The sequence below is a fragment of the Octopus bimaculoides genome, chromosome 3 (assembly GCF_046866305.1).
Source record: "Octopus bimaculoides isolate indiv1 chromosome 3, ASM4686630v1, whole genome shotgun sequence".
NCBI lineage: Eukaryota > Metazoa > Mollusca > Cephalopoda > Octopoda > Octopodidae > Octopus > Octopus bimaculoides.
The window spans coordinates 18,678,300-18,695,301 of NC_142930.1; the positions used below are offsets into that span (position 1 = coordinate 18,678,300).

Genomic DNA, 17,002 nt, shown 5'->3' on the forward strand with positions numbered 1-17,002 from the left:
ACAAAGACCTTTAGATCAGGCAATACTTCACCGAGAGGAGATATAAGCTTCTGCTTATTCCTGTCTGAAGTATCGTCCGATACTTCAAACTTTTCGTCCGATGAATTTACTTTGTTAACATTCTTCATCGACAGAATTTTTATTCCTTTCAACCTTTCAGTCAAGTCCGCCTTTCTTCCAGTAACATACTGTCCATATAATCTTAAATATTTCTTTAACTCAGGCACAGTAAGTACTTCGATAGCTGAATCATCGAGCTGCTTTATATCCATGATAAGACGTAAAACAATAACAATGGCATGGGTAGTCTCCGGAAGTTTAATTATCTACATGGAGCGCCGCCTAGCCAAGGGAGATAACCTACTTATAGGAAAGCCTTATAACAACAGCAGCAATAACAACAACAACAACAACAATAGAAAACACAAGAAAGACAATACAAAAGTGTCAATTGTAATGGAAACGAAAACAACAATAGCAGTGAAAATGTAAAAATAAACGGCAAGAGATAGAAAAAAGGAAGTTTAAATTGACGCTTCAATTCTCCTTGAAACTAGGCACGAACTTCTACCGCAAGTAAAAACACTATTAAACTGGAAAACGCTAGGACAAAATCGGATCCGAGAATTTTGGAAGAAACATCTGAAGTATTTACATGGTCAAATCGGAAATGATATATAGGAAGCATTCAGGAATGGATGGTTAAGGGAGAAGCTTGATTACGAAAAATCAAAGGGCAAGGAAATACAGTAGAAAATCGTCACCTGATCCCTGCTTCAGTCTGTAATGGAAGTTACTAACTGGTATTTTTACAAGGAAACATACAATCGTCAGATCAAATTACTCTCTGTTAAACAGAGAGGGTGCAGAAAATACCCAGATGTATTAAAAACTATCTGGTCAGATGTTTTCTGGGACAAAGTACCATGGTAAGATGATATAGGTTTCAAATTTTGGCACAAGGGGATGGAGGTAAGCCGATTACATAAGACCCCAGTGCTCAACTGGTACTTATTTTATCGATCCCGAAAGGATGAAAGGTAAAGTCAACTTCGGCGGAATTTAAACTCGGAACGTGAAGACGGACGAAATGCCACTAAGCATTTTGTCCGGCGTGTTAACGATTCTAGCAGCTCACCGTTATGCATGGTCACATGATATTACGCTACCGAAGCGAAAACAATACCAAAAAGAAGAACCAGGCTGTTTTAGGAGTCTTCATATCCTGTGCATAGATGTCATGGATTATTGATGTGGCCTGTCTTTTAGTATATGAACAACTCTAAGGCGGTGAGTTGGCAGAATTGCTAGCACACCAGGCAAAAGGCTTAGCAGTATTTTGTCCGTCTTAACGTTCTGAGTTCAAATTCCGTCGAGGTCGACTTCGCCTTTCATCCTTCAGGGGTTGGTAAAATGTAATCGACTTATGCCCTCCCACGAAATTGCTGGCTTTGTGCCAAAAAGTAGAAACCAATATATGAAGAACTCTATATCCAACTGCGATTGGAAGAACGAAAACATGTAATACTACGCTTTGATCTTAGCCAAAAGGCCGAAAAGCGATGAGAACATGTAATAGTAGTCTTAAGTCATTTGTAATAATTTCTAACACAGGAAAAAGGCCACAAATATGGGAGCAGGGGTTAGTCCATTAAATCAACCTCTGTACTTTACTAGGACTTTGGTCGATCGAACCCTAGAAGGATCAAAGGCAAAGCTGACATCGACCAGATTTGGAATCAGAATGTAAAGACCCGGAACAAACACAGGTCTACGCTCTCATGATTCTACGCTCTAATGATTCTACGCTCTAATGATTCTACGCTCTAATGATTCTACGCTCTAATGATTCTACTCTTTCATAATTACGACGACGATGACGACGGCGATAGCAAAGGCGGCGGCGGAGGCGGAGGCGGCGGAGGCGGCGGAGGCGGCGGAGGCGGCGGAGGCGGCGGAGGCGGCGGAGGCGGCGGAGGCGGCGGCGGCGGAGGCGGAGGCGGCGGCGGAGGCGGCGGCGGCGGCGGAGGCGGCGGCGGAGGCGGCAGCGGAAGCGGCAGCGGAGGCGGCAGCGGAGGCGGCAGCGGAGGCGGCAGCGGAGGCGGCAGCGGAGGCGGCAGCGGAGGCGGCAGCGGAGGCGGCGGTGGTGGTGGTAGTGGCGGCGATGGTGGCGATGGTGGTGATGGTTGCGGTGGCTGTGGCGGTGATGGTGGTGATGATGGTGGTAATGGTGCTGATGATGATAAAGAGGATCATATTGATGCTACTGGTCATGATAATGATAGTGATGGTAATGATGAGGAGGGAGAGGAGGGAGAGGAGGGAGAAGAAGATATTAATGATGATAATGAAAATCATAATCACAATTTCTCGCGTAGGATTTTAAGCTCAAAGTTTTACAACGGTTAAAACAGGAAGCTGGTTAACTCATGTCTTTCCCGAAGACATTAGTGCAGTAACTATAGCTAGGCATAAGGCATAAACACATTCAAAAGTGAATAATATAGCTGATTAAATTAATCTCAGACATAACAGTCGCTCATTTCTGTGACTCATTGGTATTTGTATCCAGAATATTTTAAAGCATTTACGTTGGCGTTCTCTTGATCCTGATTCTCCAGCAACTTTGAAAAGTCAATGATAATGATTTCTTGCATCGGCACAAGACTTAGAAAATCAGTCGTTTGGAAAAAGATGTAAGTAGTTTGATGGACCCCTCCACTATCTTACTATATTTATTTTATCGACTCTGGAGAAATGAAAAGCATGACCAAACCTGCTGGGATTTTAACTGATGATATGTGACTAGATGAAAGGAATTTAGTCAAGTGTTATCACACTTTCCAGACTTGTGAAATCAATGAATATGTTCACTATTTAACACGTCCTTGGATTCTTAGCACACTAGAAAAGAACATCAATTCAAAGCACATACCTTGACAAATGGCTCCAACTTTCTTATATCCTGTTTTGCATTCACACTGATAACTACCACGTGTATTCTTACATATCGAATTAATGCCACAAATTGTCTCATTTGAACATGCGTCGACATCTGAAATGAAGAATAAGATTTCTAAATTCAATTATACATAAATATTATTTAAAACAGTTTGGTTTGGTTTGATTCGATTCGACTCAAACTGTTTTAAATACATGTAACTCCTACTGAATGTGTTGAGTGTCCCATTCTTTCGTTTGTCCACTCAATCGTGTGTGTGTGTGTGTGTGTGTGTGTGTGTGTGTGTGTGTGTGTGTGTGTGTGTGTGTGTGTGTGTTTAATTGTATCAGTATAGTTTGCATAATTTGGCCTCAAGCTAACTATTTTTGAGACTCTCGGAACATATCAAGCAAGAAATCTATCTGGACAATGAAATTCTTCAGATATGAAATATATGAACCATGAAATACTAAATCATAAAAGCTATGAATCATAAAACGTATAAATCATGAAATGCGTTAACCTGGAAATATACGAACTGTTTACATCCGGAATATGACTCATACCAATAAGAAAACGAATAAACAATGAAAAATATGAACATAGAGTATCAATCACTGTGTAAGAACGACCGTGCGAACCCAAAAGGAGAAATGGTGACGAATGGAAAAACAGGGCTCCTTTTATTAAACGCGTCACACGGTCGAGCACAAAATTATATCAAATGATATATATGTATGCTATACTTCGATAACATAGTGAATTCGTAAATGGCCAGTAAGATACAAGATAGAACACAACCGATAGAGATGAATAACAGAAATATTCATTGTAGCATTAAAATGTATGTCTGTGTGTGAGTGTGAATGCGACATATTAAAACATAATAAAAGACAGGCCGTCGTGTAAAGAAAAGAGTGTGTAAGTGATACATGTATGTATATGCGTGAGATACAGCAGATAGAAAAAGAGTCAGTAACACATATAAGAATTTGCCAGTTCTTAGAGTACACAATAGTAAGTCTGTATGTAAGAAGTTGAGGCGTGTGTGGCAGAGCGATCACTCGTTGTGATGTTAGGGCTTCTATGCCAAGCCGGGTTCTTGTATACAGGTGTTCGTCGCAGGCTGAGGTTCTTGTCTGTTGTCTATCGTGGCGAAGGTGAATCGCACAAACAGAATCGAAGAGAGATGTGCCGCGGTTGTTTGGTTAGCTGATGTACGTATAGAAATCATGTTGACGATGTTGGCGACGTCGGTGGCGAATCTTGTAGTTCGTAGTTGAAGTGGTGTTGACGCTGGCGGCGACGATGGTGGTAGTCGTAGAATCGTGTTGCTGATGGCGACGTCGGTGGTAGCCGTAGTTGTACGAAGCTGTTGGTTGTTGTCGCTGGCTGCTGCTGCTGTGTGGTACACGGAACAGGTCTCTAAGAGATCTGAACCGAGACGAATTTGCCGGGTATAATTTAATCTATTTATAACAAAATAGGGGCTACAGAGAGGTATTAGAAAAACACTATCACGTGACCTTATTAGGGGGCACGGTTGGTCAGTTGGCGTTCTGGCGGGAACGGTACGAAGCAGTTGCCGCTTCAAATAATAATTAGTCACGTGAGGGATACAGTAGGCTGCTCTCCGCTACGCCCGCGCTTGTTTATATATAATGGCGATAGATGGTTTTGTATATAATGGCGATAGGTAGTTTCACTACAACTGCATACATAAACCATGAAAGATATAATCATATACAATAGTCAAAGTATGTTTACATGTACACACACACATACACACACACATACATACATACATACATACATACATACATACATACATACATACATACATACATACATACATGCTACTAACCGCGTCATATTCGGTTGTTTATCGAATTTCCAAATTTGACCTTGCTTTGTGCTACCTTCCCAAGGAGAGCCTTGTGTTTCAGCCTCTCCACTGCTGCTAAATTACCATGATTGCCTTCAATTTACATCCTGTTCTCGTTACTATACCTGTACCAGACACTTTTGCAACTAGGACAGCATGTGTTCTCGTAGCCTCGGCATCATGAATTCCTCCTGAACAGAACTGAACAGGACTCTGAGCTTGTTGCTGCTTCCATACATCGTGATACTGTTTAAACTACGTGGCAAGGCCACTCAGATACGAAGGCGGATGACCATGCGCTCATAGTCATCTACTACTATTATAAGGACTTCATAGACAAGCAGGACCCAGAATATTCTTGGAGGATCCCATGCTTGGATATTTCTGGTTATCTAGACTTGTCTATGGCACCCATCCATCTTTCCAGATCTGCTCTAGTCACTTTCATGTAGTCGGTATCCTTTAGATTGCAACTGAGGACTGGTCCCAACGACAAAGCTTCCTACGCGCAGTTTCTGTTAACCAAATTTCTCTCGAAAGGTTTTGTCAACCCGTTGCTAAAGTAGAAAACAATGGATCAAGGTACAACGACGCTGCTAAGCTAAATTCTCAACCACAAAGCCATGCCTGTGCTCGTTAATTAGGTATTTAATTCACATAGTATGAAACAAGGTAACCGTATTGTTAAATGCTGCACAGGTTCGACATAAGAAAATGTTTATTTATGATAATGTGACAAGACAATAATTGCAGATATATATAGCTTTCGTCCAAAAGAAACTATTCAAGCTGTCAGCAATTATATACAAATGAATTATACCGGTAACCATACAAAGCTAGAAAGTTTCATAAATTGATATTTTTAAAGCAAGGCTATTAAATACAGATGGGGGGGGAGCCGAAATAATTGTATTTCTCTTTGATATATCTGTGAATCGCTCGTTTGTTGTTTTCAGTAGGAAACTGATATCATTAAAGAGAGATAAAATAATACTAAGCAAGAAATTACGAAACAAATAAATAGATAATTGTCGCTGGAAACTGGTAATTTGAGTAAACATGGGGAAAATTAAAGGGATACAGAATCAATGGTTTATTCTCTTCGTTTCTTTCCTTCCTCCCAACATCATTCATTCGTTTCCTCCTTCCCTGTCTCTACCTCGCCCATCACCTACTTATTTTTCTTGTTTTGTATTTCTGATCTTTCCTTGTTTCATAGCTCTTCGTAATGAATGTCGTTCTTGTGTTTGCGTTAGTGATCAAGACAGTTACAAACCACCGAGGGTGTTTCTACATAGTTTTTCGAGTTGCTAGAAATAGCAACCGCTTCTTCTTCAAATCACATGATTCTGCCTTAAATAAGAACAAAGTATATTAGATAATGCAGTCTTTTAGAGACAGAGTGGTCACGGGTGGCAACAACTGTAACAAATCAATAATTATTTTTCAGATAGGTGGTTTTCTTTTTCGTGTTGGATATAGACGATCGATTTTGAAATATATTCCCCATTAATGCAGATGTTCAAAGATCAATTTAAAAAAAACTTAAGACCTGTTTTGATTCTCGTTTTCGGTGAATTTTTCGGTGAATGTGGCCACGAAACGCGCGTAGTCAACACTTTACGTTCTATTTTATCAATTTACTAAGTTGAATTAAATTTTTAGTCTAGTATTTTATAGATTTTAATGGATTTTATACTTTTAGATTTTATAGATTTTTAAATTAGTATTTTGTAGAGTACGTTTTTCTGGATGGTGATTGGTCTCCTTCATTGTTTGAATTGTATATCGGTGGTTCTTCTCTAAATTATATTTATATACATATATTATTTATTATAAAATTCAATTTGGTATTACTAAATTGAATATTCCTGTATGTATGTGTGTATGTGTGTGTGTATGTATGTATGTATGTATGTACGTACGTATAAATCCAAAAATGGAACAAGAACGCAACAGACGACAATAAAACATCCGGACAGATAGACAATACACAGATGGAGAGGAATAAACAAAGACGGGTCATTCGTGGCCTTCTCTCCTCAGTCAAGTTTCTAGATTATCCTTAGTTTCGGCCGGTTACACTTGAGACTGTTAAAATCTGGCTAGCCCCAAAGATCTAAGCTAAGAGCTCTAAATATTTTGGGAGAAAGCAAGCGAATGTGCACGACACTAAAGACAAAACAAAAACAAAACGAAAAAAAAACGGGGAAAATGTTACACTATCACAAATACAAGCAACAAGAAAATAACAATAGGTGTCTTTCGATTAATAGAGACGAATCAACTTGAGCTGGCGTGTGTAGAGAGAAAGCCTTGAGGCAGGAACATAGGAGATGAACATGAGATGAAATATATATACATATATATATGGGAGAATGTACGAAAAAACAACAACAGACGAGGACAGGTGGTGTAAATAACAAAAGGATGTATTAGTATGACGCTCGGGAATACGGAAAGTCTTTGACGTTTCGAGCTATGTTCTTCAACAGAAAGAATACGGAGACAAGGAGAAAAACACGGAGAAAAAAATTGAATAGTGTTCAGTCAACGGTCAATCATAGTATATATGTATATATTTATATTGGTTCAGTCCTAAGGAACAGGGAGACATCTTGGATACGTACCTCCCTCTATAGTTCCAAACTGAACAATACCTTGTGAATGAATTTAGTAGACAAAAACTGAAAGAAACCCGTCGTGTGTGTGTGTATGTGTGTGTGTGTGCATGTGTCTGTGCGTGTGCGAGAGCGAATGTATGAGTGTGAGTGTCTGTGGGTGTCTATATATAAGTGCGTGTAAGTGTGTCTTTTGTATATGTCTGCATAGCTTGACAACTGTTGTTGATTTGTACCACTAAACCCTTCAAAGCGATGCCTTAGCATAGCCACAATCCAATGACTGAAACAAGTAAAGGAATAAAATAAGGAATACATATAGTAATGTTGATAAAGTGAAATCACCAATTATAGCCTTAACTTCAAACCTGCTCATTGCAGCGGAATAACTCGGATAAATTTCACTTCTAGGTCAAAACATCTTCCTATAAATCACCCTTTGTATAAATTACGAAGGTCAGGTCTAACGAGGCAACACTTACTTCGAGGGATTGCAACGAAACTTACTCCGAGGGATTGTAACAAAACTTTCTTGGAGCTATCATTAATAGAAGTAATTAATCTCGGCCAGGAAATTACTGCTATCGTCTTTCGGTACACTTTCAAAATATTTTAGGAACAAATCCATCATCTACAGAGATGCCATTAAAAGAAATCTTTAAAGCTTTAAGCTTGAGACTTGAAATTGTTTAGAAAATTTAGAATTACTATTCTTCATCTGCACGAGTTTATTCAGGTGATTCCTGTCTGGAGTATATATATATGAGGAGCTTGCTAGCTGAGATGGTATAGCGAGGTATACATGCATACATACATACATACACACACACATATATATATATACAAACATATATATATATATATATATATATATATATATATATATATATATATATATATATATATATATATATATATATATATATATATATACATACATATATATATGTTTATATATATATAATATACATACATATATAATGTGCATATATACATGTGTACACACACACACACACACACACACACACACACACACACAGTGAAGGCACATATATATAGTGGCTAGGGTACGCGGCTCTGGGTCGTAAGGTTGTGAGTTCAATTCCCGGTGACGCGTTGTGTCCTTGAGCAAGACACTTTGTTTCACGTTTCTCCAGTTCACTCACCTGGCAAAAATGAATAGTACCTGTATTTCAAAGGGCCATCCATGTCACATTCTGGGTTATTCTGAATCTCCCTTAGAGCTATATTAATAGTATGCGTGTCCATGGAGTGCTCAGCCACTTGCACGTTAATTTCACTACCAGGTTGACTGCATCTCACGGATCGACTAGAACCCATGTAGTCGTAACCGGCGGAGTGCTCTGTGTGTGTGTGTGTGTGTGTGTGTGTGTGTGTGTGTAACATTGCCAAAATTACATCCCTAAGACCAGACTCTTTAAAGCTAAAAAATATGCTACTCCATATCTCTTGAAAGCAACCATTATTTGGCACTACTCACATATCTTGGGACAGTCTTGTTTCTATCCACACGACTATTTACCAAACAAAGGCGCATTTCTTCTGTATGCCTTGTATACTGATACTATATGAGCCTTTGCTTCTCTGAAGTAGCTTTTACATACTATTTCTACTCACGCTCATCAGACACGCACATCTTTAATTTTCATCATCTCTACCGCATCTCATCTTTCAGTTTCCCAACTAAATATTTCTTGTTTAAGTGTTTCTCCTCAGACTTAAAGTTCTTAATGGTTCCCTCTCAACTAGGGTTTTTCCATGAAAACAGTAACTACTTGATTGTAAAACTGAACATCAACCACACTAATCTCACCAGTTCGCAAAGATCGCAGTCACTGCTCCTTCTCCTTTGACTAACCTCAAAAGAATCTAATGAAACATCTCATCTGATGTTACTAAAGATCACGGATTATTTATAACTAAATATAGAGCAAATTTTTAGAGAATTTTTACTCGAGGATTCAGATTTCTTTTACAGTTGTGATAGTGAATTACTTGTGAAGTATTTTAATTTTCCCAAAACTTTTACAAATCAGTAAAACTTAAAACGTTATTGTAAATTGTTATCTGAACTCAGAATTTTCCATTTAATGTTGTACTATTAAACAAAACTTAACGACTGTAAATTGTGAAGATTGATGCTAATAAGTAGATTAGTTTATAATTAGACTAGCCTATAGTAAAGTGCTCAGTAAATAAACTCTGTGAAATTTAACAGCATAAGAAAACAATTTTTTATTAAATAAAAATTTACCGGTAAAGTGTTTTGTTTCACTTGGTAAATGAGTGGTTGTAATTGTGGGAAGAATTTCTAGTGAGGTATTACTTGTAAAATCTTCACTTCCCAATTGGAATGAACTGCTAAACTCGGCCGATTTAAAATTATTCAGAGAGTTCTCTGAGTGTAACATAGCAAAATCACTAAAACTGTCAATAATTCTTGTTTCTGAGAGAAATTCGCTTGAAGTGTAGAGCTGCTGTGTTCCAACGGAGTGTGGAGCTGTTTTTATCACAGTGGAAAATTTATTAGTGAGGTAATCACTTGTAACCGGCTGGGAATTGATGTTGGAGTTTATACTAAGTATGATGCTTATCGAAGAAAATTCAGTTTCATATACTGGCTGAGATGCAACAGTTGTTGACATTAAATTTGACTCAAAACTGGGTGTCAAATAGTCAGTCATTGATTGCTGAGATTTGTCAGTACTGGTGAAAGGTGAAGTGTACGTCAGTTCATTACTTCCGGTTTGGAAACTAAAATCTCTCGTCATTTGAGTTTTTTCGGTAAGCTGTGAGGTAGTTAGCTGTTTTGTGTCTCCAGAAGAGAAACTACCAAGAGAATCAGTTAGAAAATTGTTAACAGATAATGTTTTCTCCATATAAAACTGACTGGATTCCGACACATTTTCTAATTGGAGAATATTAACAGAAGATTTCTGGTGCAAACTGTTTTCAAAAGAATTTAGTAGTTCCGATTGTATTCCTGATACTTCAGCTGTAACAGATAAAGTTATGTCATATGAATTTGTTATGTTATTTAAATAGACAGCTGACAATACCGTTAGAGTGGTATCAGGATTTGAAACCGAATTTTGAACTGTGGTAATGTATTCATCAGTTCTTTCTGTTTGACTGCTGAACACTGAAGAGTAAACGTCTGAAAAATCTATTTGAAAATATTCTGTTGAATTTAAATTACGAAAATCCGATTCATCTGGTAATAGGTAAAATGTACTATAGGTAGATGATGGTGAATATAACATGCTATCATCCATACCAACTGAAGAGCTTGTAAATATTTCAGATAGAATTTTAGATGCAGTTGAAGATATCGATAATGTAGATAGAAAAATAGATGAAGAAAAGCCATTTGTTTCAACAATGGAAGTAATGGGTTTAAATGATGGAGTATTTTCTACTGATAACATTGTACTGGGCAGCACACTATGATTTAATAGTGATTGGCTTTTTGAAGATATATCAGCAGACAGAGAGGTGGAAGAGAAGTCTAGATTGTATAAACTTGATTCAGCTTTCGAACTGCTCATAGCCACACTTTCTGCGAATGTATTGATAGATGATGAGCTGTAGGTTTGCGTAACATCACTCGAATACCACATCGATAGAGATGAATATGCATCGGTTAAGGATACTAATGAATTTGTTCGAATAATCTCGTTAGTTGAATCTGATAGTAAACTTTTAATATCTTCAATACTCGAAAAATATTGGTCTGCGGAATAGCTTGTTGTAAAGTCCAATGAGTCAGTTTGAGTAGGACTACTTGAAAACGTTAGCTGATTAAATGAAAAACTTTTATCCTGGGAAATAATGGTATTTGTTATGACAACCACTGTTGTATCCAGTAATATGGGAGATGAATCAAAAAGAAATTCAGTGTTATTCACCCCAGTATTTTGTAATGTACTTCGAGGGACGTAATCTGTAAAAATAGAATAAGAAATAAAAAAAAATAACATATGACATTTTAGTAAAAATGTAAAAAATGCATTTAACAAATTTCTTGTAAAGATTTTAAAAGTTAACTTTATTATTAAATACAAAGGTTCCTGTAATACCTCAGTTCAAGACCTTTCCTAATATCTTATACTAGTCTATCACAAATAAAAATTCCTACCACCCATTCAATTACCAGTAACATTCCTAACGACCATTTGTACTGAGCTACATGAAAACGTTTGTCCTAACTGATTAAAGTGTATATATCAGATATGAATTCACCAACCAAAAGCTGGTTATAAATATCCATCTTATCTACTCGGTCATTTCCTTTCTACATATGATTATATTATATATTATATAGTTAGGATGGTAGACAAGAGGAATTGTTTGGACGTTTGTCAGGCTGTTTTTTGTTTTTTGTTTTTTCCAGTATTCGATCAGTCTCTTTGAATTCAGATCTGACAGAGCTTCACTTTGCTTTTTTATTCTTCTTGGGTCGATAAATAAAAGCATTGGGAGCAATTTAATTGACTCAAACCTTCTTCGAAAATTATGTGCTTATACCTGTGTCAGTTAACTATCCAAAATGTTCTTTCTTTATTAAAACGGTAGAGTGCAATCTGAAAGAGACTTAGGTCGCTATTTCTACCAAGTCGTTCGATCGTGTACAGGTTTACATCATCAATATAAATAGTTTAACATATGTACATCAAACTATTATGTATAAATATAAAATATCAAACTATTATGTATAAATAGTTTAATATATGTATAAGTTATAAAGAGCGTCATCTACCGGACCGTTTTATCATCAGAAGTTTTCCATAAATTGGTGATCAGCTTTATTGATTGTTGGGAGCAAAAGATAGTCGATTATGTCATTTCATTTCGGGAAAATGCACAGTAAAACCAATCTCGGTGAGATTGCAAATCGTGTCTATAAATACACACACACAGGTACGCACACGCAAACACACACACAGGTATGTATATATGTATGTGTGTGTGCGTGTGTGTATATGTGTTTGTATGCATTCGTATGCGTGTGTGTATCTCCAACTTCTCTCTTTCTCTGCCTCTGTGTCTGTATGATTGCCTATGTCCACATGAGGGAGACCATTTCTTAATTGCTTTTCAAACATACATGTATCTATATACAAACTGTTGTTGTTTAGTCTCAATCAAATTTGATCAACCAAATGTACGCTTGAACATGTTTCCACTGTGATCATATCCTTTCTTTTGTTATTTGTATACCTGGGGTTAAACTATCTAAAGTGTCCTGAAAGAGATTTAGGTCGCTATTTCTACCAAGTCGCACGATCGTGTACAGGTTTACGTCATTGGCTCTCCTCCGCCAACACCTGGTTTTTTTCCCTCCCTTTGTCTCTTTCTCCCTCTCTCTCTTTCCTTATATATATATATATATATATATATAAATCTTTATATATATATATATATATATATATATATATATATATATAAAGATTTACTTTTCGTAATGAGATAAAAAAAAACCAAGGCTGTGTAGATTTTAGAACATCTATATATGTATAAAATCTACACAGTCACACACACACATACACACACACACACACACACACACACATATATATATATATATATATATATATATATATATATATATCCTTTTATTTATGTATATTATTTATATTTAAATCTTATTTATATTTTTAAATCATGTCTTACATTTTTTAATGTATGAATGAGCTATTCCGTGTCGGACTTCATAGAGCGTTTGGGTGTCGGTTTGGTGCCTAGAGCGAGATAGATTACCTCATGGGCAGGTAGAAGCTCTTTAACCTTGGTTAGTAATCTACCTAGAAGAAGGAAATCTCCAAAATAAAACCTGATGCCTTGGAAGTTCCAGGTTTTGTCAATTTTCATGTCATACCGGCAAAAGTCTTCTTGGGCCAATATCTGGGGGTAGTGCAGTGCAAGCTACACCCACTGAAAATTATTCATCTGCACAAGTACTTCTTGTACACTTAATCTTAGTAAAATCATTGAATTGGTTGACAGAAACCTAAAAATGCACTTGTAACTTATTCTAAAATGTCTCAAACAGATTCACTAAATGGCAAAAAAAGGCTTGGGAACGTCAGGGGAACATGCTTGGCTCGGCAGGTGTCCCAGTGTGTCACAGGCTGGGCCCGGTCGTCATCCTGCCCCTGAGGTCAAACAATCTTCAATAAGTAAAAATAAACATCCTCTGAATTTTTGCTGTTGGAATATACGAACACTTCTTGATGATAATTTCAACAAGAGGCCAGAAAGGTGTACTGCACTTATTGCATGTGAGTTTAAAAAATATTTCCTTGATATAGTTGCGCTCTTTGAAATTCGTCTCTCTAGTGAGGATCAAATAAATGAACCTACTTATGGATATACTATCTTCTGGAGAGACCTACCTGATGGTCAGCGTAGGGAATCTGGTGTTGGGTTTGCTCTCAAGAATTCATTAGTATCCTCCATTGCAAAATTTCCAAGTGGTATATCTGAACGAACTATGTCATGCCATATAAAACTGACAAAAGGTAGGTTTCTTACCGCTGTCAGTATTTATGCACCAGCAATGTCTCATTCTGATAAAACTGTAGGACAGTTTTATGACAATCTAGCACAATTATTGAGGAAAGTACCAATTTCTGACAAGCTGGTCATATTGGGAGATTTCAACGCAAGTTGAAAATGAATACGTTTCGGCCTGCTTTAGGCCGGCATGGGATAGGAAAATGTAATAAAAATGGAGCAGCTCATTTGACGTTTTGTACTGAGAAAAATCAAGTTGTTACCAACACTCTGTTTAAGCAGAAAAATAAATATAAAACCACCTGGATGCACACAAGATCTAAGCACTGGCATCTCATAGATTATATTTTGATCAGAAAGCGTGATATGAAAGGTGTTTCTAATGTTTGGGCCATAAGAGGAGCAGAGAACTGGACTGACCATCGTCTAGTGCGTGGGAAAATAAAATTTTCGATAATGCCTAAAAGTCGATTGCCTGGTCCTAAGGTACAAAAAAAAGTTAAATGTTGCAAACTTCAAATTATCAAACTTGCAAAGATTTCACGATGCTATAGAAAGTATCAATCTTGACCCAAACAATTTATGGTAAGATTTCAAAACAAAAGTATTTCAGGCTGCAAGTTCGTCAGTGGGATTTAAATTACATAAGTGCAGTGCCTGGTTTTCAGACAAATCAGCAGAAATTCCCGATCTACTTTTAGAAAAACAAAACTTAAATAATACAGCTTACAGAAAGCTGAAAAGGAAAGTGCAAACTGCTCTAAGGAAAATTAAATAGGAATGGTGGAATGATAGAGCAAAAGGGGGAACAAGAAGCAGCTGATAGAAATGATGCCATGGGTTTGTACTCTTATGTTAAGGAGGTATATGGCCCAAAATCTTCTTCAATAGCTCCAGTGAGAACAGCAAATGGACGTTTGCTTCTAATTGACACCACTTCTATTCATAAGTGCTGGGTAGAACATTTTTCTGCACTTTTGAATAGACCATCATCCGCTGACATGAGGACGATAGAAAAAAAATTGAACACCTTCCAATTATAGAAGGGATGGCATTTGAGCCAACTCTAAATAGCATTTATTTAGCTGTGAATAAGCTGAATAACAATAAGTCTCCAGGGTCTGATGGAATCTGTGCAGAAGTCTTGAAATATGGGGGTGACAAAATATTTGAACTCTTACATATATTAATTTGTCACTGTTGGAGAACTGAGAAAGTGCCTCAAGACTGGATTGATGCCATTTTAGTCTCCTTGTATAAATCGGGGCCAAAGGATCTGTGTGGTAATTTTCGTGGGATTTTGCTTTTGTCTGTGGTTGGAAAGGTACTTGAGCATTCTGTTAGAACGTTTAAATATTTTCATAGTTCCAAATATGGTGTCTGAGTCTCAATGTGGTTTTCGCTCCTCCAGGGGCACAATCGATTGTATCTTTACTATCAGACAATTTCAGGAAAAGTGCATTGGACAAAATCTTGCCCTATACCATTGCTTTGTTGATTTGAGCAAAGCATTCGATACTGTTAATCTAAATGCTCTGTGGCTAATTCTAAGGAAAATAGGTTGCCCAGAAAAATGTGTGAACATGATCAGGGCTTTGCATCAAGATATGAAAATTAGAGTTAATTTTGGTGGTAGGCTCTCTGAATCTTTTGCCGTGAAAAATGGAGTAAAGCAAAGAGACCTTGATGTACCCACCCTCTTTGCAATATACTTTGCTGTTGTGCTGTCACACGCTTTTCAAAACTCCGAGGAGGGTATTTACATAAAATATTGAACAACAGGGAATGTTTTTAATCTGATCAGACTGAAATTCAAAACGAAGGTTTTTACTTCATTCATTAGGGAACTCTTAAACGCTGATGATTGCGATCTAGTCAGTCATTCTGAAGTAGGTCTCCAATCTCTTTTATCTACATTTGATTCAGCTTGTGATGATTTAGCTTGACCATCAACTTGAAAAAAAAAACAGTTGTAATGTATCAACCTGCATGTGGTGATGTTTGCAACCCCACTAAACTTTTTGTTAAGAGTAAGTTACTTGAGGGTATTGATTCTTTCATCTACCTTGGAAGCTCTGTTCAAAATGATGGAAACCTGGACACAGAAATATATCCTCGAATTCAAAGGGCAGTACAAGCATTTGGTGGTTTAGAGTCACGCGTTTGGCCAACGACATATAAGTAACAGCACCAAATTAACCCTTTACAAATCGTTTGTTTTACCATTCCTGTTGTATTCTTCCGAAACATAGACATGTTATGAAAGACGTTTCAAATTGTTAGAACAATTCCACCAAAAATGCCTTCGTCGCATTTTAAACATTAAATGGAGTTCTTTTACTTCAAACACAGGTGTCCTTGCATCTGTAGGCATCACTTTAATTAAAGCAATGATTCTGAAAAACTAAATGAGATGGTCTGGCCCATATTGTTCGAATGGCGGGTGAACGCATACCCAAACAGTTGATTTGTAGTGAGCTTGCAGAGGGGAAACGCTATCAGTGTAAACCTAAAAAGAGGTTTAAGGACGGCATAAGGACCACCATGAAGTCACTTGGAATGGACATAGAAACCCTTCCTTCGGATCGAGCTGGATGACGAACAAAAGTGTGGAGTGGAGTGAAAGTGTTTGAAGAGGCCAGGATAACGCATCCAAGATTCAAGAGAGATCTAAGGAAGAATGTAACGATCGAGAAGGTGAATGACAATGACCTTTTTGTGTGCACAATTTGTGACAGACCATGCCTTTCTTTTGCTGGGTTCAAATCTCATTTGCGGACCTATGAAAAACGGACCGCCAACAACTATTCTACCTACATGCCTTTGCACACGTTTCAATGCCATGTATGCCATAAGATCTGCAAATCTAACGGAGGCCTCAAAAGACATTTCAAGATCCACAAAGATCAGAGCTTAACTGCAGCTCTTGGTAGTCCAAATCAGATATGCAATCTATATGGGTGTCTTTTCAATACATTGTCTGGTTTTAAAATCCACATCAGACGCCATGATGGATCT

At 37.4% G+C, this 17,002-nt stretch overlaps 1 protein-coding gene across 1 annotated transcript in view; it reads right to left on the reverse strand.

Moving 5' to 3' along the window:
• LOC106876666 (polycystin-1) overlaps positions 1 to 17,002 on the reverse strand; it is a 115,438-nt gene that overhangs the window by 89,788 nt on the left and 8,648 nt on the right. The window contains exons 6-7 of the mRNA XM_089348331.1: positions 9,723 to 11,411; positions 2,936 to 3,055 (exon numbers count right to left, since the gene is read on the reverse strand). Coding sequence (XP_089204457.1) covers positions 2,936 to 3,055; positions 9,723 to 11,411 — 1,809 coding nt within the window. The remainder of the gene's footprint in view (positions 1 to 2,935; positions 3,056 to 9,722; positions 11,412 to 17,002) is intronic.